Here is a 22,772-nt window from a genome sequence, read left to right on the forward strand (position 1 = left end):
GGTAGTAGCAATAATGATACCTAATTCTTAACAGTATTTCTCATCCCCAAAATACTTTATCAGGGAGGCAAGCATAATGGGGAAACTGAGGTTGAGGAGAGAAGTGGCTTGTTCAACACACACAGCAATCCAGTCCCAGCTTGTTTTAAAAACTGGGAATAGAGCCTGTGTCTCCTGAATACTACAGTAGTGGTCTAATGCAAAATATGCATCCCATTCAAAGGCAAAGCCCACAGTAGGGAGATGGCTCTGGGAAGCAAAGCTCTATAAGGACTCCCTACTCCCATCACACAGACTGGGAGACCCTAGAGTCTGCTATGAAACTGTAGATTCTAAGAGATCAATGAGAAAAGAAGGTCATTTACATGGAGGCTGTCTCTTAGCACTGGTTTTGGTGGCTGTTGCTATCTAGCAAGGATAAGGCACCACATTTTTGCTGATGTGCTCATTGATCTGGCTGGAATATGATCAGCTGGCTTAAAGCAATTTTTTCCTCTAGGGAATCCAACTAAAGAAGTTGAAACTGTATTACATACACAACACTTCAATAGTATACATTAAAGTTTGTTTAAAAAATGGCTGACAAACCTTATGGAAGAATTATTTTTCAATGGTGAAATCTTAAAATGGAAGGAAAGCAGGAAACATACAAAAGTTCATTGAAATCCCTAACCTGATATTGTTCAACATATCCTTTAGCAATCTGGAGACAAATGGAAATGCCATTACCATATTTTCTTGCATATAACATATCCCCAAATAAAACACGCACTTTGTTTTTGGAAATCAGAATCTAGAGAAGAAGATTTTTCAGAGTTGTGGCTGTCTGTGTGACACAGAGTAAGTCTTTCTGGGAACACAGCATGTGTCCAGGAAGTTTGGCACCAGGAAGTCACTTTTGCCAGCAGCCTTATTCAAACTATCTCCCGGGATGCCAAACTTCCTGGACACTCTTTGTTTCCAGGAGGATTTACTGAATGTCACGCAAGGTTAGGCCCAAGACCCTTGCAAGAACAAGACTGAAATCTTTAAGTAATTCATGTAAATGAACTGGTGTTTCCACATCATAAACTTCATCAAGATGCTACAAAACAGCTCACTGGCTGCTTTTAGTGCAAGCTACAGTGCTCAGCCAATAGCTATGGCTGTGAGAGTGTTAACATGGGACTCTGCTATCTTGGCAGCTGCATGGCTTGTACAGTGTCTCCTGGCATTTACCTTTTCCAGCAAAGAACACATATTGTATGATAAAAAACATACACTCTGACTTTTGGGGGAAAGGTATGTGTTGTATGTGAGAAAATATGGTAGTTTAATTGCCATCATACAATAAGAGGGAGAGTGCCCTGACAGGACAGCTAATAAAACTCACATGAGGTTCAACACAACCTAGCAGCAGTCCAATACTGCTCTGGTGCCAAACCCAACCTAAGCCACAAAATTCTTCCTGCACTCTCACTGACCTAAAAGATCACTGTGTTAAAGTTAAGAATTGCTCTGAAAACTATGTAGAAATTCAGTAAGAGGAGCCCCAAAAGAAATGAAGAATTTGAGAAACTCTAAACATGAATATTTAATATTGTAAAATATGAAGTTAGTAGAGATAAATGTTCCTCCAACCACCTGCAATTACTCAAAGAAGAACAAGCCAACAACACTGCTCAAAAAAGACTAAGTTATAAGAATCCTGTTTAAAATAGGAAGTTTTTCCAGTTTAAAATAGAGGAGTTTTCTTTTAAATAACATTAGAATTATTCATGTGTAAACACAGCAAGAACAGAATATTGCTTCCTCTCAAACTTGGTTGAGGCACATTGATTTAATCTACCTTTGCAAATCTTCTCATTAAATGAGATAGTGCTTCAGGATTAGGGCACTCCAGTTTCCTGATAATCTCGAAGCTTTGATTGAGCTGTGTGAAGACATCTACCACAGAGCAAGAGAAAAGGGCATGATCTGATGTTTGCTGGAACTGGAGAAGGAAGAAAAATAATTTAAATGGGTTAACACTTGAGAAGCTATCTATGTCTGAACAATAAAACAGTAATTGAATTCCTTGTACTTTAAATCCATCCTAGACTGAGAAAAAGGAAATTAAAAAATGGCTTGTAAATTTAAACTTAATAAACTCCTAATATGATTTTATGTCTTCTCTTGTACTTTTATGGGAGTAGCAGAATGCTTTACAATCTAAAATCATGGTTTTGTATTGGATTTGCTACTTAATCTATGGGAAGTTGAACTGGATTCACTGGGACTCAAAGTGGGGGAGAAAACAAAAGTAGCGAGGAAGTCTGCACTGCAAAATAAATAGTTTCCTTTTCTGAAACTGTATTATAAATACCTCAGCCTCTGCACAAAATATGTGGGATGAAAACATCTGCATTGAAATCAGTTATAACACTTCATTAGTTTCTGTGGGGCCAGGACTTCACCCAAACCCTTAGACCTAGTGGCAGCAGGATCTTAGTGGATGGAATCTGTATCTTTAGCTACTTGAATTTTAACAACTGTTAAAATTCAAGTTTTAACTTGCTCTCTATATAAGTTGCATTGCTATAATAGTATTTTTATTTTATACAAACCACCTGACGGTTTAAACACAGTAGCTGATGGACAGTGCAAACAAGCAGGAAAAAACACTGCTGGGCAAGAAACAAAAATATTTTCAAATGAAACCACAAGGGGAATTCAAGTAGGCAGAAAATCATTAAGGAGTTCAAATACAATTAGCATGCAGGTACCAGTACTGAGAAGAAATGGCTGTCCAGCCTATCAGGTGCTATAAGCCATTGCATAAGGACTAACAGTGTTGTATGGCATTTTGTAATGTTCTGATGTTGCCTTAATAGATTTTTATTTTTTAATGAAAAGGACTCACTCCATCTTTTTTGTCTCTTTCTAGTGCACCATGAAGAAATTCCATTGAGACATCTTCATTTTCATCCAACCATTGAATGACAAAGGGTTCAAACCACCTAAAATGAATTTTCCAGAGATCATATTTATGTTACTTATTATATTCATTCTGTTAAAATATGTTGCTCTTTTATTATCTGTAGTAGTATTTCATTATTAAAATTATATATATTATTAGAAAGTAGATCAGAATCCAAAATAGCTAAAACTAACAATTTTTTTCATATTTAAAAACATACATTTGAAAAAACGTACACTTGATATTTGAGGCCATTATTACAAATTTGTTCTGTTTTCATTTTTTTCACTTTGGTCATTTTAAATAAATAAATGGCATTTGTTTTTTTCTGTGAATACTTTTATATCACAGAACTGAATTTTGCTACAGCATTAATTGATTTCAACCTTGTAGAGAATTAATCTTACCAACATTAAGGTGATTGCCCAATCTGTGCATTTCTAGAGACCATATGCTACTTACAGTAAGAAAGGAGAAAAAGAAAGTTTGAGAAGAAAATTAGCCCATGGAATAACAACTGCTTCAATAAACTAGCCCCAATAATGCTGTATCTTAATCCAGGTTCTGGTGTGGAATGACTGCAATCACAGAACAGTGTTGCTGTATTTACATTTTTAAATCTCCTCCTGGAATCCTTTGGCTTTAAGATTTTATTTGTTTAATCTTGGTACATAAACTTGTTGAACAAATACATGCAGAGTGGTTAATTATATTTTACATATGTGTAATATTCAGTTGGTAGAATAAATAGAAAAGGTTTGAAGAGCATACTTAAGATGTTATTAGTAGTTAACAGCTTAAATTCATTTTGCCTTTAATGGCATTATGGATAAATATTTAAAGAAAATAAACCTTAACAGAAACTGAGAAAACAACCCCCTCTTCCAACACAGTACTCACAGAGAGTATTCAGGTGCTGCATCCTTGAGGTCAGAGAGTTCTTTAACATATTCATTATAAAACCATTTCACTTTGAAGTGTAAATTCATGTAATCTGTGCTTTTGCATAACCGCTGCTTTTCGTGTTCTACAATAGGAGAGAAAATAAAAAACATTTAATGAAGTTCTGATAGTAAATAATATCCCTGCACATTCCTTTATTTTATCGTTATATGCAGTAATTAATATATGCACACACATATATATGTGCACCATAATGTATGCATTATAATAAAGTGATTACATTACAGGCAAATAGTTTGAGATTGCACCCACAATTTCAACCACAGGTTCTCTGCATCACTAGAGAAAAGTTCAAGCACAAAATCTTTTGAGGTCCTCATTACTAAAATGATCTTTGGCTATGTGTAAAGTAAAACTAATTTTATCATAGAATAATGTGAAGACCATACTGCCTCCCTGAGAAAAAAAGGTTTGAAAATTCAATACAGAAGAATGTTTTAATAGGTTAATCACTTTCAAACTTCATTCAGATTTCTCTTGGCTTGATGCAAACTGCATGGGTAGAGGAATCAAGTTAGAAAATAAATAAAGCTAAAGCTGTGATGTAATGCAAATTAAAATAGTAACTGGTACAGTTAGAACACCTGAAGGTATGGGCACTGCAACTGTAAACAGGCAACACTTTTATTGTCTAGTTAAAGAACAATAACATGCCACAGTAGAAGGAAGAAGGCATCACAACTCTCAAGATATTCATTTTTTCCTGAAGCCTGAGTAGAAAAGCCATTTTAATATAGCAGTATTTTTTAAAATGAGATTTAAAATTAGCTCCACTACCATGGAATGCAGGGGTGGGCAAAATGTGGCCCGCGGGCTGGATGTAGCCAACCAGGCCATTCTATTCAGCCTGTGAGACCCCTAAAATATTTAGAAAATTAATATTTATCTGCCTCGGGCTGCCTGTCATGAGGCCCTCAATGGCTTGCTAATACTCAGTAAGCAGCCCTCCACCCAAAATAATTGCCTGCCCATGATGTAATGGCTTTCTACTCAAAAAATGTTAAGAATGTTTCCTTAAGACACAGGTCATGACTTTGGTCAGTATTACAGTTGTGAATATCATCGATTACAGTGGACAAATGGGGTGGGGTACTGATTCTCAGCACTGTGTCCAGTTCTGGTACACTCAAGTTATTTACAGCAAGTCAAATTAATTTAAAAAAAATACAACAAGAATCAAGCAGGCTTAGGAATGACTTACAACAGTAGCAAACAATCAGACTTTTCCAGTTATCATTTTCTACTTCCCTAACCACTATCTTCCTTTGTATCCAGGTACAGGAACACAAAAGCTCAGTCCTCCAACAACAGAAACTGTCACAACATTGTACAGCTCTAAATTTAGACATACATGGGGGAGGGGGTGGAAACCTTGATGACAATCAACTGTTATAAACCTAATGTATGGGTCACCTAAATCAGTTGGATGTGCATTGCCTGGTCTGACGGCAGGCTGGATGGTAATTTCAGTCCAGTGCCTGGGTCTGGCATGAGGGCCAAGATTCAGCCACATGGAGGGGGTGGGGTGGTTGCAGCCTGGTGCTGCATAGGGAGGAGGGAACAGGGGGTCTTCACCTAGCCTTGCAAGGGGGCAGGCAGGGGAGGAATGCGACCTGGCCTCATGGAGGGGAAGGAGCCTTAATCCAGCCCCACAGAGGAAAGGGGGCATGGACTGGCTCCACTGAGGGAAGGGGGTGTGTTCTGGCCTGTGGGGTGAAAAGGGGGCATGGCCCCCCCCAATCCAGTACCATGGAGGAAAGGTGGGGGTGGCCCAGACTCATGGGGGGAAGTAGGTGTGGCACCAAGCACCTGGTGCTTCAGGTCTGGGCACTGAGTAGGAGGGGAGGGGAGTTTTTTTAAGTGGCCCTGCTGCATTTGGCCCATGGGCTGAAGGATGAGCACCCTGATCTAAACAACTAGAGAATGAGAGTGAAAAGGATGTGTGAGGCATATGCAACTTTTTACTGTAGATGAAATAACCAAGAAGTACATCTTGCATGTTCAACCAGTTAAGTGTTTCACTATGTAGCTATGGAAGACTGAGACATCAAACAAAGTCACAGACTGAAGAGTTAGCTTATGGCAGCTCTGTTAATATCAGTGTTTCCATAGAAAGAAATAGATAAGAGCTTATAATCAATATTAAGATTTCATTTATAGCTCTCATGCACAATACTAACAAGTTGCTATTAGTAAAAACTATGTGTGAGCAAGGTATATATTAATTCCCTTTAAAAACATAACAAAAACTCTAATTTAATAACATCCAGAGCAACTGTTTGGTAGGACATTAATGTGAAGTCAGGTCACACAGAGTGAATCCTCTCCCACTGTCTCTTTGGCTGCTTCCAAAAATGAAATTCTAAAGCAATAACCAGGGATTCTGCCCCCATAGGCAAAACAACAACCCACATTTTTCTCATATTTTGCTATCCTAGGTTGTCATCTGTGCTGCATTATATAGCCTGTTTCCAGATGCAGTTACAAATCAGCTACTTGTCATGACCTTTCCCAACCTATGCTCCACTTCTTTACTACTGGAAGAAAGAAGGAAACTTTAAAATGTCTTTTAAAAATAACCAAAGAAAATAAAAGAAGCAGTTTTTTTTACTTGACATAAATATCCCACCATGCAATTGCCAAGCAAACACTGTTAAGGTAAACAGAACAGTCTAGCAAATTTTCTGGTCTTGTGAAAAGCCAAATTCAAATACAGGTGCTTAATTATATATCTATGGTTTCTTCTCTTACACTAACCCAAACATAATACATAAAATTGATTAAAACATCCGTGTCAGTTTCACATAGTTCAGGAAAGTATAAGTAATTCTTTAAAATTTATTTAACAGCAAGATCTAATGCATATTTAATCTGAACAACTAGGATTAAAATATCTCATTAAATTTACAAAATAAAACATTGAATTACCTCTTCAAACTGCAGTGTAATAATTTTGTACAAAATTAGATCTCCTGAATGTAAATGATCTTTTCAGTTGTATGAATATTTTAAGAAAAGGAAAAAAATGCTTAATTAAAATTGTCTGAAAACTAATCGTGTAATAGAAAAAAAATTAACATTAGCTCCACTAGGTGACATTATGTACACTGCATTACTTAAAGGTGTATTTTGTGGCATAAAGAGCTAAATTAAGAACTTGTAGTTATAAACTTTCACTGATTTTAATATGAACTGTAGTTTGTAAGCAGAATTTAGTCTAAAGCTATTCATTTTTTCATATGCTTATTTGTGGTCTATTATACATTTCAGCATGGCAATATTTATTATTACAAAAGTTATTCCACTGTGTTAGCATTTGCTATTCAGTCACTTGAGCTTTTGTTGGAAGTTATTAAGTTCTGCACAGGACCAAACTTGTGAAATCTGAGGAGACAGCAGAACAAAATGGCTCTGTATTTCATTTCAGCTTGCATTTTGACATTTCAATGGAACAGCATTCCATTTTTAATTTTGCTTAGATTCAAAACAGCTGTTCTGTTACATTTTGTCGAAACAATTTTACCGTTTCAATGCTGTTTCGACGTTTCGCCCATAGGCTATAATGGGGAAGCTTGAAACAGCCTAGAACTTTGTCGTTTCTGGCCTGATTTGGATGAAACTTGCAGGAATGGTAGCCCCTTCTGAGGGCATGAAGCCTGCTGTGTTTCAAGGAGATATGTGCAGGGACTTCAGGGAAACTATACCCCAAAGACTTGAAAGCAAGATCATGTCACATGTATCTGTTAAGCCTCAGTGGGGTCAAAACTACAGGCGTGCTAGCCCCTGCTGAGGCCACAAAGCCTTGCAAGTTTCAAGGAGATAAGTGCAGGGGTTTGGGGGAAACTGTACCTCAAACTATGGACAAGCAAAACTCGTGACATGGGTGACACTGCGTGTGTTAAGGCGCAGCAGGGTGAAAACTGAAGGCTTGCTAGCCCCTGCTGAGGCCATGAAGTCTGCCAGCTGTCAAAGAGATAGGTGCAGGGCTTCTGGATTCTGGGGCCCTGCACCTCTAGCTGCTGACAGGCAAAACTCACGACATGGGTGCTTGTGCAACTGACTGTCTCTGTCTTGGGGAAGAGGGGGGTGAAAACAGTGAATTAATTCTTCAATCAAGATTGAATCAATGAATATAATAAAATAAAAGAGCCTTGAAGAAAAAGGTATTCTAAATCTGGAATCCCTCTTGCTAGCAAGTACGGAATCCATCAGAAGATCAGTGCTGCTGCTAGCCATAGTTGATTGATGCTGAGCTGCTAGAACACAGACAGCTCACTAACTGATACCAAGGCAGAAACTAAGCAGGGTAGTTTAAACAGTGCTTCCGCCAAGCCTTGGGTCAGGGAGGAACAGGTTAGAGAACTTCTGGAGGGGCTGGATATGTTAAAAGCAGCAGGTGCAGATGCTGTCTCCCCCAGGGTGTTGAGGAAATTGGCTGGGGTTATTGTGGAGCCCCTGGCATGGCTTTACAAGCACTTGTGGTGCTCTAGCCAGCTGCTGGATGACTGGAAGAGGGCCAATGTGGTCCCCATCTTTAAAAAAGGAGAGAGGGAGGACCCGGGCAACTATAGACCCGTTAGTCTTACTTCAATCTAGGGGAAGCTCTTTGAGAAGATTATCAAGGAGCATATCTGTGATGGGCCAGCAGCGGGGATGATGCTCAAGGGCAACCAGAATGGCTTCATTAGGGGCAGGTCCTGTCAGACCAACCTGATTGCCTTCTACGATCAGGTCACAAAATCACTGGATGCAGGTATCGCAGTGGATGTAGTCTTTCTGTACTTCAGGAAGGCCTTTGACATGGTCTCCCACCCCATTCTCATTAAAAAGCTAGGTGAATGCAGCATTGATGCCTACACAGTCAGATGGATTGCAAATTCGCTGAGGGGGTTGCACTCAGAGAGTGCTGGTGGATGGGTCATTTTTGACCTGAAGGGAAGTGGGCAGTGGGGTCCCCCAGGGCTCGGTCCTTGGGCCCTCATTGTTCAATTTATTAGCGACTTGGATGATGGGGTGAAGAGTAGCCTGTTTAAATTCGCAGATGACACCAAGATTTGGTGAGGTGGGCACGCTAGAAGGGAAGGGCAGATTACAGCAGGACCTGGACAGGTTACAGGGGTAGGCAAATGAAAATAGGATAGGATTCGATACTGACAAGTGCAGGGTGCTGCACTTGGGCAGTAGGAACCAGCAGCATACCTATAGGCTGGGGAACTCCCTTCTCGAAAGCACGGTGGCAGAAAGAGATCTTGGAGTCATTATTGACTCCAAAATGAACATGAGTAACAAGGAATAACGCCTGTAAGTTGCTAGAGAGTAGGTTTAGACTAGACATTAGAAGGCACTACTTCACAGCCAAGGTGGCTAGGATCTGGAAACAACTTCCAAGGGAAGTGGTGATGGCTCCTACCCTGGGGGTCTTTAAGAGGAGGCTCGACGTTTACCTGGATGGGGTCATTTGAGCCCAGTTTTCTCTCCTGCCCACAGCAGGGGGTCGGACTAGATCTACAAGGTCCCCTCTGACTCTACATCTATGAATCTATAAATCTATGAAGTTTTTCCATCCCTGCCCCAGAGCCCTGGGTATGGAAGGGACCCCAGGGAAGGATGCCAGTCACTGGCCAGCTACACAGTCAATAATGAAAGAGTCCTACCACCCTCTTCCCCCTCCCTGTCCTTACTTTAGTTTCTCTTTCCCTGAAGGCAATTGAAGGGAAGCCCAGCTTCAGCTTCAAAAGTCAAAATGTTTTGAAAATTTCAAAATGGTTTGACTTGCTTCATTTTGTTTCAAGGCTGTTTTGACGATATCTGTTTCATTTCACTTTCGCTTTTTTGATCTTGAAATGAGTCAAAACAACGTTGAAACAAAACTGGTGGTGAAATTTTGCACAGCCCTGGTGGGTTTTTTTTCCTTTTCCATCTTAATAGAAAAAGCTTATTGTAAAAAGAACCCACTTATTCTTTTTCCTTCTGTCCTAGACCTCCCGAGAGAATCTGCACTGACACAACTCTGCACCAAGAAAATCTTTTCAAATGTAACTCAGTTTTACAAAGGTAGCATTGCCCAATGAACTATGGAAATGGAACAACAGAAATCCCCAGGAGCCCACCTCCAAATGTACAATAAAGTAGCTATCAGCATAGGAAACAAAGGAAACAGTATTTAGATTCAGTGAGGCAGATGCAATTTTGCACATTCTTTAGGGATGGGGGTACTGTTTCAGTAACAGGCTAGTTTCCTTGTAAAACTACACCAACAGATGTTCAGCAGTTTCGTACTTGCCAGTTTCTGTTGCTGCAATAAGATACAAATCTTCCCAAAGTTTGAGCATGTTTAGACCAAGCATTTTTATTTAGCCTAGTGTATAGATGGGGCTGTTAGTAAAAGGGGCTGGATTTATAAAGATATTTAGGTATTTAAGGACTCAGATAGATACCTACTATGATAGAAGGATACCTAAAGCAGGACGGGCATGCAGCTCACGTTGAATTCTGTCCACATCTTAGGTACTTAAATACTTTTGTAAATCTGGCCCTAGACTATATCAAAATTCAAGATCCAGATCCATTTCTCTATGTAAAAAAATAACAGAAAAGTTTGTGGGAGGACATTAGTCTCTGTTAAAAATAGCTTAAGGCTGCCTTATATCTTGAAATTCATACAAATTTGGCATCATATATAGCAGAGGTGCTCAACCAACCCCAGCTGGCAGGCCAGATCTGGCCCATGGTCTGAAAATTTGGTGACAGGGGTGCAATAGTGGCTGGCTGCCACTCCCCTGTGGCCAGATTTCTGGGCCTGTGAGGAGCCCTGACAAACCACCTAACGTGGTGCTGTGTGCTAGATCAGGAGCACAAGGCAGTGCTGGGCAGAACTGGGTGTGCAGGATGGTGTGGGGGCCTGACCCCAATGTGCAAGGCAGGGCCAAGGCAGTGTGGGATCCAATCCTCTATAATAATTTGTTTAATTTGTGTCTTTGTCATTCTGTCTATTGTACTCAAAAAACCACATTTGCTCTCAATTTTCTGGACTTTTAGTGATTGATTTCAATTAGTTATGGTGTACTCTCAGTATTTGAGCAAAAAGTGTCCATTAACACCTTACTTTAACTTTAACCCACAACACCTCTAACAAGGTGAAGCAGAGAATGGCAACTGAATGCAGAAAGAATGGCAAAACTAAGACAACAAAACAAATGAGCAAAGAGGACTTTGTAGAAGAGATGCAATGGAAAGGCAAAGGGTTTGCAGAGGCAACAGAAGACAGGCTGAAAGCGTAGACAACACTAGATTCACTGAAGACAAGACTGAGGAACATAGCTGTGGATTGATGAATGTGGTCTGCCAATTCTCTAACTCTTTGAACTTCCAAGATGTTGCCTGTTGAGCATAGATCATTGTGACAAGATGTATGATTCATGGACCGTGTGGAGGATTGCATCCAAATGCACCATGCAGGGAAAATCATCAATGTCTGAAGAAATATCCAAAGGAGTTTAGAGAGGAGACATTTGGAAATGTTGATGGATACCTATTGTTTAGAAGAAGACCAGGCAGAACAGCTCAGGTTGGTAATGACACAGTGGATAACAGAAACGTGGTACCCTATAACAAGTAGCCTGTTTTTCCTACACTGACAATCTATTTCAGGCAAGCACACCTTTCCACACATTCTTACTCAAGGTTTCCATGCATCTCCAGAGATCAAAGGGCTCTCATGCATTTGTTGCATCATGCCACCTACCAGCTCTGAAGGGCAATCCTTTCTACCCAGCTGACAGGAAAATGTGACAGAAATTCATTGAAACAGAACTCTTGGAGACTGCTAGCTTTTCTGTTTGCTCAGAGGTACTTAAAAGTTAAAAATGTTGGCCTTTCTATATTCAGAGGTAGTGATGGCTCTTTTATATCTCAACTGAATCATCATCAATAAAGTACTTACCACTGCTGTAACCACCTGATCTCTGCTTTTTGCTTCTGCTTGCATCACAACAGATGCAGACTTTCCTAACTAGACAGCCTTTTCCTAGCTAGATAGCTATGTGACTGTAATACATTGATGAGTGAGGAATTCCGTTCTCCCTCATAACAAATACACTTGAATATAATAACATTTAGCAACCTGATGGTTCAAATATAATTTACTGATAAATAGACATTGTGAAGATACTTTTGTGTGCGTGTGTGTATCGCTTTCAACCAAAAAACTTTCTACTTCACTTCATGTAACAGCCTGAAGTGTGCTTTATTCATCTACATTCCTTGCACAGCCCTACCTATGTTTGTTCTACTTTGTATCTTAAATTCTGCCGTGAAGATTTATAATTCCACACTCCCGTGCAATTCAGCCTCACCAAGCACTCACAGCAATGCAGAAAAAAACTCTGAAGCCATAGGCCAGAAACCACTCACAGCTGTTAAATGCACTGGACTAAACCTAGCATGATGATGGTAGTTACTTTTGCCCAGCTCTGCTTGAGTGGATTTGCATACAGACCTCACACAGCACAGGGCAGTGTTCTCATCACCAGACAGAACTACTGTACCATCCTGTTAAAGCTAGGCCACTGGACAGCCAAAAGGGAGGGCTCTCCTTCCTCAGTAAGTTATGCCCCTTCCTGGGGAAAAGGCAGGGAACAGATTCTGAAATTTGTGTAAGTAGCCCCAGCTGCCAATTATGTGGCAAAAGGGACTGGATGTCTTTGAGCAATCTCATTCTGCAGTGCCTGTGTCCCTAAAAAAACCCACTAATATATCTGCTTGTGTAACTTGCCCTCATCTTAGCCTCAAAGCTAAGGCACAAGAAGCGATGAAGAGGAAGAATGTCTTAATTTTTATGACATCATGTTTTTCAGGAACCCAGAAGATAGGAACAGGATTGCATTCAGACATTTAGCTGGCTAAGAAGTGGAAATGGATCTGATCCTGTGTGTTCAATTCTTAGCCATGCAAAGTTAGTGGTAGGTGCAGAGAGAAAGAGATTCCTCCACACTGGTAAATTCTGGCCCTTGTGTGCCACAGAAATTGTTGCCAGAGCAGAGGGTGAGGATTTAACTCTGTGTATCAGCTAAAGATGTGCATTTTATATAAAATAGTTGCACTCTAATTGCACTCTACTAAAACCAGAGTAGCACACAATAAATAAAAGTGTTTCAGAAGCCTATTATTATTCAGGGAGTAACTAAGCTTTGTGGGAATCAGCTTGTGAAGTGGTGCTAGAAGTTCTCACTGCTTTTAAAAATTGCATTAACATTTGCACCTTTACAGCCTTTTCATTACACCAGAAAAGAAGTCAGTAAATCAGTTTCTGTCTCAACATTCCATTCATTCACACCCACATGCTACTTGGAGCCCTACAAATTCTCTCTAGTGTAATATAATCTGTTACAGAGCCACGCAGAAAAAAAAATATGCTTGCTATAGTTTTTGTTCTCTATAGATTCCAGGAATGCAGCTCATTTAAAAAAAATGATACTGAGTACAAGAGAACATACGGCCTAGAGACTGAGACTAGATATTCAGACAAGTGGGTTTACATTTTTTGTGTGTAAAAAGTGTATCTATTTTGCATATAGAAGTACATGGACCAATAAATAGTGACATCTCTAATTTTTCATTTCCTCATGCATGCAAATAAGCTTTGCAGTTCTGAGTGTGCTGCTCAGAAAACCTGTTATCTATTGGTTTAAATCAGCTACTACAGTTGTCAATAGGACAGCGCTCCCCCACACCTTCGTGCCCCAAGACAGACACAGTTCCACAGGCACCCATAATACGAGTTTTGCCTGTCAGCAGCTAGAGGTGCAGGGCCCCAGAACCCAGAAGCCCTGTGCCTGTCTCCTTGACAGCTGGCAGGCTTTGTGGCTGTAGCAGGGGCTACCATCCCTGCAGCTTTCACCCTGCTGCGCCGTAACACACACAGTACCACCCATGTCACGAGTTTTGCTTGTTCACAGCTTGAGGTGCAATTCCCCCCCAAACCCTTGCACATATCACCTTGAAATTTGGCAGGCTTTGTGGCCTGACTAGGGGTGACCATCCCTGCAGTTTTGACCCCACTGTAGCTTAGTACGCACATGTGACATGAGTTTTGCTTTAAAAAATTTGGGTTGCAGTTTCCCTCAAACCCCTGCACCTATCACCTTGAAACTTGGCAGGTTTTGTGGCATCAGCAGGGGCCACCACCCCTGCAGTTTTTACATCCCCCGTGGTGTAATACTTAGATGTGACATGAGTTTTGCTTTCAAGAATTTGGGGTACAGTTCCCCCCAAACTCCTGCACTGATCTTCTTGAAGCTTGGCAGGCTTCATGCTCTCAGCAGAGGCTACCACGCAAATCAGACAACAAATAACACAGTTATAGATATTTCATTGATTCCCCATTATACCTTATGGCTGGATCTCCGAGGCGGCTCCAAAGCTTTGGAGCTGCTTCAGCTGGATTGAAGTGGGAACCCAGTCCAGAGCTCTGGATCAGAACCCTGACATCCAAAGTGGCCCGATCCGAAGTCAGATTGAATAGCTCAGACAGGCCTACTTGTTATACATTGCACTTTGAGATGATGAAATATTAATCCAGGTTAGTGCTAGTTTGAGTTTGGAGCAGTTACACCTTAAGCCTAAAAACCTCTGACTGTTCTCGACCTGCACAGCTGTGACTTGCCACTAGATGACTGGTGAGTAGGAACCTGAATAGGAGCTACCACTGTGAGTTGCCACTTCAGGGCTGCTGACCCCAGAAAAGCTTCTCTTCCTGCTTTAGGTGTGTGAGAGATGGGCAGTAGAGTTCAGGGGGTAGAAAGTTTGCCTACACAGAACAGGAGGGGAGGGGACACTGCATCTTGAGATGCTAAAGGATTGCAACTTGGGTGGCTCATCTGTGGGGAGTGGCCACACAATAATGGAGCATTAGCAGGGTAACAAGGATCACAGATAAACTTGCCCTGGAGAGGTGTAACTTAAAGTAGCCTAAAGTGTGCATACAACTTGTTTCAGGTGTTAATGTGTGGACAATCCAGGAATTAAGAGCTCCAGAAGCTCTCTAAAATTAATGTGTAAGGGCCTTGTTACACCTTATACTGTGAGCTGCACAAATGTTGATCAGTGTTAGTGCTGATTTGAGCTTGGAGAAGTCACACTTCAGGCCAGCAGGGGCCAGGAGGACTGAAAGGTAAGACTCCCCCCTTTCCCATTCTGGGAACTAGTTTGTTCCCTGCCCCCTGGAGCTACCCTGGTCCTGCTCCCTCCCTGCCCCCCCCCCCACCTGCCCTTTGGGGTTCCCTCCTTCCTTCGGGGAGCAGGTAGGGAAAGGTTAATTTTCTTGCCCAGCCACTGCTGCTGGCTCTCAGGCCAGGTAGGGAACAGTTAATGGGAATCTGAGTTGCTGAGGTTGGCGGAGGAGAGCAAGGCCCCATGCAGGCAAGCAAGGAAGGGGAACAGGTGGAGTGTTTACCCTAAGGTGTAGCCATAGATGAACCATGGATATCAAAGGTTTTACACAGTTTCATCTGTTCAAAAAGGAATAAGGAATTAAATTTTTGTTCTATCAAAATTGAGGAATAAGTTCCTAAAATGTAATAAAAACAGTTCTTGCAAATGATTTCTTTAGAGCCCCTGTGTATAAATGTGACCACTGGATAGTTTGAATTATAAACAGTTACTATGAAAGCCTTATTTTTGCTTCTTAATTTATTACTGTTTGCTCCATAGCTGGCTTCTGTTGAATAACTTAATTACACTGTATTCTATTAACTCTACAGTTGTTTGATTTTAGATTTTATGGTAAAAAACTAAAAGGAAAAAAGAGAGTTTTAAATAAAGGAGAAATGTTCAGCTGTTTTAACCTGAGGTAAAAAATATCAGAACAAACTGCAATTTAAATGAAAAGGGAATGAACATCTTCCATTATTTTTAGCTTTACCACCTTAGATAATTTCAATAGGTGCCATGTGAAATCTCAAACCAGTTAATTATGAACCCCACACAGCAGATTATTATTATACAAGTAATCTACACTAATGAATCTCAGGTGATATCTAAGTTGAACATTTCAACTGACTAAAGAATTACCTACTAAAACAGAGTCTTCACCTTGCATTGAGTAAAATATTATCTAGATTTGATTGAGAGATTGAAAGATAGACTGGAAGAGGAAGAAGGTGGAAGAAGTCAGGAAACCTTGAAGAGACCTATAATAATTCACATCTTCCCTTTCACTGCTTTAATTTCTAAACCAGTGGTTCTCTACCTTTTTAGACTCAAGGTATCGCTTGTTTGACTCAAGGCACCCTTTGGGAAATGCCAGCTCTTAGCTTTCACTCATTTTTGATTCTGAAAAAATGATAGAGCAATTCTTCTGTTGCAAACAACTCAGAAAGACCATACAGAACAGGTGACCGCTTTTGATCCCATGGATTCCTATTTGAAATCCATGGGTATATCTTGTGATCACGTGTAGTTATCTGTACACCTAATACTGTATTCTCTGTGCGCCAGGGCATGTAGAGATTCCTTTTAATCTTTATGTCAGGTGTGAACACTGCCCAAAACAGGAAAATAATGGAAAGTGGGGGTAAGATGTCATAATGTTAAGCCCAGCCCACTCCATAGGTAGCAAGAGGCTGTACTAGCCTTAAACGTGATGCAGATTATACTTTACCTGGAGTACCATGGAACTTGGGCTAGACTGATCTTTATCCTTCCCTGACCTCTGACAGTGATGGAGTGAGTATCTCTATTGTGTATGTTACATAAGTTACCCCTATCTGGGAGAATCCATTCCTAAGACTTTAAGTAAGTATCCCAGGATAGAGAACTCTCCTTTATTCTGTCTCTTAAAGCCATGCACATCTGAACCTATAGAAGACAGCGTTGTTAAAAAAGTGATGATGATTTGATGGTCCAGCTGTTGGATGTGGATGCTTGTAAAAACATGGGGACTGATGTAAACTGACTCTTCTGACTAGTCAGCCTCATCCCAACTAGTATTTTGCAGTAATTTTGTAGTAATTGCCAGTATTGAACTATCATGGTCAGTGTACATAATAACAGAGCATTAGTATAGATATGGCACAGGTGTTTCCACCACAGTGGGTGTATCTATATGAGACAATGACTGTGCAGTAGCCTGATGCTACTGCACAGTAGCACTATGTGGAAAAAACAGTGATGCAACACTACTGAGTAGCATCCCAAAAAAGGCATTCACTGGTATAGTAACTTGTTTATTCAAGTACTAAATAAATGAGCAGTAACCATTGTGCAGTAGTGTCTCATGTAGACGTGGCCACTATCGCCTTACTCTGATTAGTGCAGTTGCAGAGGACACTGAAATAAAAACAGTTTGTTTTTGTCTATCCTGAAGCTGTCAGAACCATTGTCACATGTGAATTTGTACCATTCTTCTGCAATGTTGGGGAATTTCACCCAAATTACTAATGTAGACTCATCAAAGTAATTCTCTCAATACCAAAGAGTTCTCATGGACACAACTAGAGAAAGACTGTCTTATTTGCTGTTAAAGGCGCTGAACTACTAGTGTTTAAATCACTATAAAACATTCTACACAAGAATCATATTCTATCCCTAAAAGTCAGAGAAAAGTTTCTGAAATTACCAATTTTCTCACTGATGTTTTGCATGACTGAGTGATCATAAGTGTGTAACATGCTAGGTAAGAAAGTTTATAGTGATATTAAAAGCCATGCTGAGATGAATTCCCTCGCTATGTTGATTTATTGGGCTGGCCAGAATCCTGTATCTGGTCTCAGATGAAAATGAAATCTGCTCCTCTGTAAACATTTTACCACAAGGATAATCAAGAACTTCTTGAGACAACCTTATGATTAGATTTGATTATCTGCTGTACAGGTTTAGTGATTTAAAAATTTGACTTATTGTTCTGTTGATTCAGTTTAAATTGTGGCTTGGTTTTGAGTCTTGTATTTTTATTTTTTTATTAGTTGTGTGGAGTTAGTATAGTTGGGGATAGGTTTAATTTGCTCCTTATTCTTTTGAATAATAGATATACAGAACTGGTTTATTATAAAAACAGACTACATGACTTTGGGAACAACAGTAATTTAGTTGAACTATTCAAAAGTTATTTGGTTCAGTGTCCAAATTAATATCTTTTCCCCCTACCAGGCTACTAAAAAAGAGATGGAGAGCCATAGACCTGACAGCCAAATGTGATGAAGACAAATGTTGGAGTAGCTATGCAATATAGGTTTTTTTTTCCAATGTAGTTCAATCCTGCTTTGTAACATCATTTTTAGGTTGTCTTGAATGGAAACTATCAACTGTACTGTGCACTAGTTATTTGCAAACATTCATTAAATTTTTAACTTAAGATAAAAAAGGTCTCTTGGGGTGAAAGTCCAATATTTTCTACCTTTGGTTTTTGGAAGTGCTCCTGATAGTGCAGCATATTTACTAAGCAATCTGTTCTACTGAGATGTGTAGGAGGGACAGGAACAGTTCCCATTACTCTTAATAGCACATTACCCCATATAGCTCTCCCACAACTCAGCAGCAAAATATACTGCCAAAAGAGTTTATTTGAAAATATTTATTTGTAAATCAAGGCCTACTCTGTACAGAAGTTAACAAATGTATTAAGTCCATATTTAGGTACCTTAATATATGGCCTGATTTTAAAAGAGGCAAGGATTTCTTAGGGTGATATTTTTACTGGACTAATTAATATAGTTGGGATAGAGTTACACAAGCTTTCAAATGAAAAACATTGTTCTTTGGTGTTGCATTCAAAAGCTTGTGTAATTATCCCAATTAGGCAAACTAGTCCAGTAAAAGATATTGCCCTAAGATTTCTTTGACTCATATAATTAATTCCTGGACTATCAGTTAAAACATCATTCCAACACTACTGATTTTAAGATACACTGAAACTTTCCTTTATTTTAATAATACCTTTACTTTCTTAGCATTCTGAAAAATCAAGCCACTACTTAGTAGGGGTGGACCTGGAAGTGTTTCTGGTCCATTGCTGGGTCTGCTGCCAAGCACTCTAGGGAGCCCCCACACTCCTGTGGGATGCTCTGTCCGCCCCTGGTACCTTGAGGTATGTAGAAAAAGCATTTAAATCTGTATCTATGTCTGAATAGTCAAATCTTTCTGAATCTCTCGGAATTGATTTGGAGGGTTCCAATTTGAGTCAGAGAGATTAAAGGGTCTTCTGATTCGATTCAGATTCAGAGATTCAGCCACCGAATCAGGCCAAATCTCTGCTGAATCAAATCAGGGACAGAAGCTTCGCACAGCCCTTCTACTTAGGTGCCTCATTACGGATTTAGATAAATAACTGCACTGTCAAGCTTGAACTTTTTGGGATATATATTAGTGGTGTTCAAACTTTTTATGTTATTTCAAAAAGGTCAAGAATCTTACATGATAAATGGGTCAAATTCTTTGCTACATTCTGTTTATTTTCCACTTCTCAAATCAGATGTCAAGGATTCCTCGGGGGTGGTGGAGATCCTGTTGAGCATAATACTGGTATAGGTGGTTCTTATATCTAGATCCCTGCAGCTGACCATGTAGTATGGCAGGAGTTAACTATTCCCACTTGTCATATGATCCTTGAAGATTAAGAATTAGGGAAACCCCTAAACTAGCAATACACTAGGGGTTGTAAACAGCTGAACATTTTTTATGATACTTTCAGATAAAGTTCAACCTGAGACTAAGAAGAAATCATGATAATTTCAACCCAAAAAGTTAAAATCTGGTTAAGGCACTTAAAAGCAAGGAACTAGAACTGAAAGTTTGAGGCAACTGAAATAAGAGGTGTTCATCTAAAGCAGTGGTAGGTGTGCAACGAATTAGCCCTGCACTCTCCCCAAGTGCTACTCCAGTCCCTATCCTCTGCCTAATCTGCTGCTCTGCTTTCTGCTTCTTGCCTTGTGCTCCTTGTTTGATCTGATGCTCTGCTTTCTGCTCCCTTCCCTCTCTGCCACTGTGCTGCCCATTCCCTCCCTAGTCTGTTGTGTGCTACATAGCAGTTGCCCATGCTACTTGTAGCACCTGCACCACAGGTTAGCCACCCTGATCTAAAACAAAGCCTTCTGACAGTTGACTCAGGGGGCAGATTATTAAACTACAATTGTCTTTGTTTGAGAAAAGCCAGAAAGAGGATATTATTATTTTGTAATCTTCCAAAGAAGTTTGAGTGAGTTTCAGGATCTTCAGTTCATTCAGGACTATCCATCCCTATTATGATACCTTTAAAAGTATGCATAATTAGCAAGTTCTTTCTGTGCCCTGTGAATCATCTCCTGTACTTAAAGTGATCAGTCTGTTGTCTATCCCTAACAAATGCTGCACAAAAACAAACAAACAAACAAACAAAGGAAATACTTAAATTCATGTGTGCCCTAGTCTGTTTACCTAGTCTGTTTTCTACCCAGTAGAATAGAATGCAATTCTGTAGTTAAACATTTTTTCATAGGTGTGATTTATATAAAACTGGTATGGTTGATAACACTGCAATATAACACTGATCGGGAAAGAAAATCAGGTACCAAAGCACATTTGCTGAAATGATGCATTTAAAACTCCTACAGTACTTTTTGCTGTTCTTCTATCCATGGATATAATATTTGTGCCAAAAAATGACATTAACTTGCCAAAATGGAAATGTCCTGCCTAGATTAAGGCTGGGCATAAGTGATACCAGTTTGAATTAGCTGTGCGACAATTTTGCATTAAAATGCACGTGTTATACTTAACTAGATTGACATAGTTTCAGATTATTTGCACTCAGTTAATTACTAACCATTCTCAAGGGTACGAACTGCATGTCGTGTCACTAAAAATAAAGGATTTCTTTTTTGGAACTTTTAGACTTGCAGCTTGGGGTTGTGATTTTGTCAGATCATAAAACAAGCATGATTGAACATGGCCAACAGAAAACTGACACTTCCTAAAGTGATACTGCAATAAAGCAAGCATAAAAAGGAGGGTTTTTGTGATAGGAGGTCTGGGTCTTTTCAGGGGTTGATAATTTGATATATAGCCCCATACCCAACCACTCTCAAGGGTACAAACCACAAGATTTCAGGCATTCATGACCACTAAAGATTTGAAGGAGTTGTCACTACAATAAGGAAGCTAATTGTTGTGCCTTGCAAAATTCTAATTTAGGTTATAGGATTCTGGCTACAGTACCTTAACTTTCCCCTTTCTATGGTACTGCTGTAGTTAATTAACAATGAATTGTTCAAACATTTGGGCTGTAAACAACAGAAAAAAATGTTGTGTGCCCAGTGCTCTAGCTTGACAGAACCCCATTTGGGACTGCTGAAATATTCTACTTGCTGAGGTAGGCAGATCTATCCTCTCCATAGTTGTTTGCAAACTCTTCTCATAAGATGCAGGAGTGCTTACCAAATGAGTAAGATCACGTAAGGATTCAATATGGCATCAATTCACCATTTACAAAAGCTACTCTAGGGAAGATTGTTTTAATTGAATCATCCCCCAGAGTTATCCAAAGCATTTATTTGTATTTTATTTTCATAGTGGAGGATTTTAGGTGTTTAATTTGCTTTTACAGTTATTCCAATTTATTTCTGAATATATTTTAAAGCACTCCTTTTACCTTGAAGATTGATTTATTAACTAATTTTGTAACATAAAATTGTAGAGTATATGCACACATTGTAAAGATAGCAGACAAAGTCGATCAAATATTATATGAAGTGTTTATACCCACAAATTCGTTAAAAAATTGTTAAAATACATGCTGACATACTGCATACAGCAGGTACAATAAGCAGTCAGACTGGCTTGCTCCGATTGATATGCGTAAAATACTTTAGAGGAGCTTATAGACTAAAAGCCCACATATGCACTGAAGTTTTTGGTTGTATTTCATATTACAGTGGCAGATATAATGTATTTTCTTATTTTCTCTTTATAATTTTCACAAGGAGGTTGGAAAAGTGGCAGCTTTCAATAATAAACTCAATATACAGTTAATGCCCCTGGGGCATCTATTATTAAGAAGCATGTTGGTACAATCTCTCATTTTATTTGATCCCACATGAATAGGAAGTTTTCATACTATGACTTTTTCCTAGTGCAAGACTTACTTCACAGCCAGCTAGACTATTCTATGTGCCCAGTGTGACAAACTGGGAAGATGTTTGTATTTCTATAAATATTTTGTGTGACTCTGCTTCCTGCTTATTGCTGCCAGTCTGAATTAAGTCAAAGCAGGTTGTTACAGTCAAAGCAGGTTGTTACCAATTGTTACAGAACCAGGAGGAAAGGTAAAACAATGACATGAATGAGAGAGAGAGAGAGAGAGAGAGAGAGAGAGAGAGAGGGGGGGATGCTATAAGTGGCATGCACAGTTTCTCAGAGGGGATTAATCTGAACCTTCCCAAGCAATTCATAAGGACAGCAAACTGTGGTAAGGGAATACATATGGGTTTAGGTCCAGTGTTATTTTGAAACCACTCCCCTAAAAACTACTTTTTGCCAGAAAAATCATGAAAAAGTTGTTTCTGTATCACTGCAAATATCTGCTATAATAATGACCTATTTTTATAGTGTTGCTGCCAATTTCTCTTCTCTATACAAGCTCTATAGGGCTAGGGACACACATTACACATAAACCAGTTTAAGTGATCATAAACGAGTTTAAACCTGTAACAGAACAAATATTCAGTGCACTTATACTGGTTTCAAAATGGCTGAAACCAGTTTGAATTAAATTTGGTTGAATGTAGTATCAGACTTAACTGATTGAGCTCGTCAACCAGGGTGCAATCATTGGCAATGGTCAGGGTGGGCAGACTGGCTGCGGTCCCCTGGGGGCAGTGGGGGAAGAGTGGAAAAGAACCTC

At 39.6% G+C, this 22,772-nt stretch overlaps 1 protein-coding gene across 1 annotated transcript in view; it reads right to left on the bottom strand.

Moving 5' to 3' along the window:
- UNC13C (unc-13 homolog C) overlaps positions 1 to 22,772 on the bottom strand; it is a 517,638-nt gene that overhangs the window by 122,984 nt on the left and 371,882 nt on the right. The window contains exons 19-21 of the mRNA XM_019533546.1: positions 3,839 to 3,965; positions 2,882 to 2,978; positions 1,829 to 1,972 (exon numbers count right to left, since the gene is read on the bottom strand). Of these exons, the coding sequence (XP_019389091.1) occupies positions 1,829 to 1,972; positions 2,882 to 2,978; positions 3,839 to 3,965 (368 nt within the window). The remainder of the gene's footprint in view (positions 1 to 1,828; positions 1,973 to 2,881; positions 2,979 to 3,838; positions 3,966 to 22,772) is intronic.

Source organism: Crocodylus porosus, unplaced genomic scaffold (assembly GCF_001723895.1).
Source record: "Crocodylus porosus isolate Cpor-Errol unplaced genomic scaffold, CroPor_comp1, whole genome shotgun sequence".
In the NCBI taxonomy this organism is placed as follows: domain Eukaryota; kingdom Metazoa; phylum Chordata; order Crocodylia; family Crocodylidae; genus Crocodylus; species Crocodylus porosus.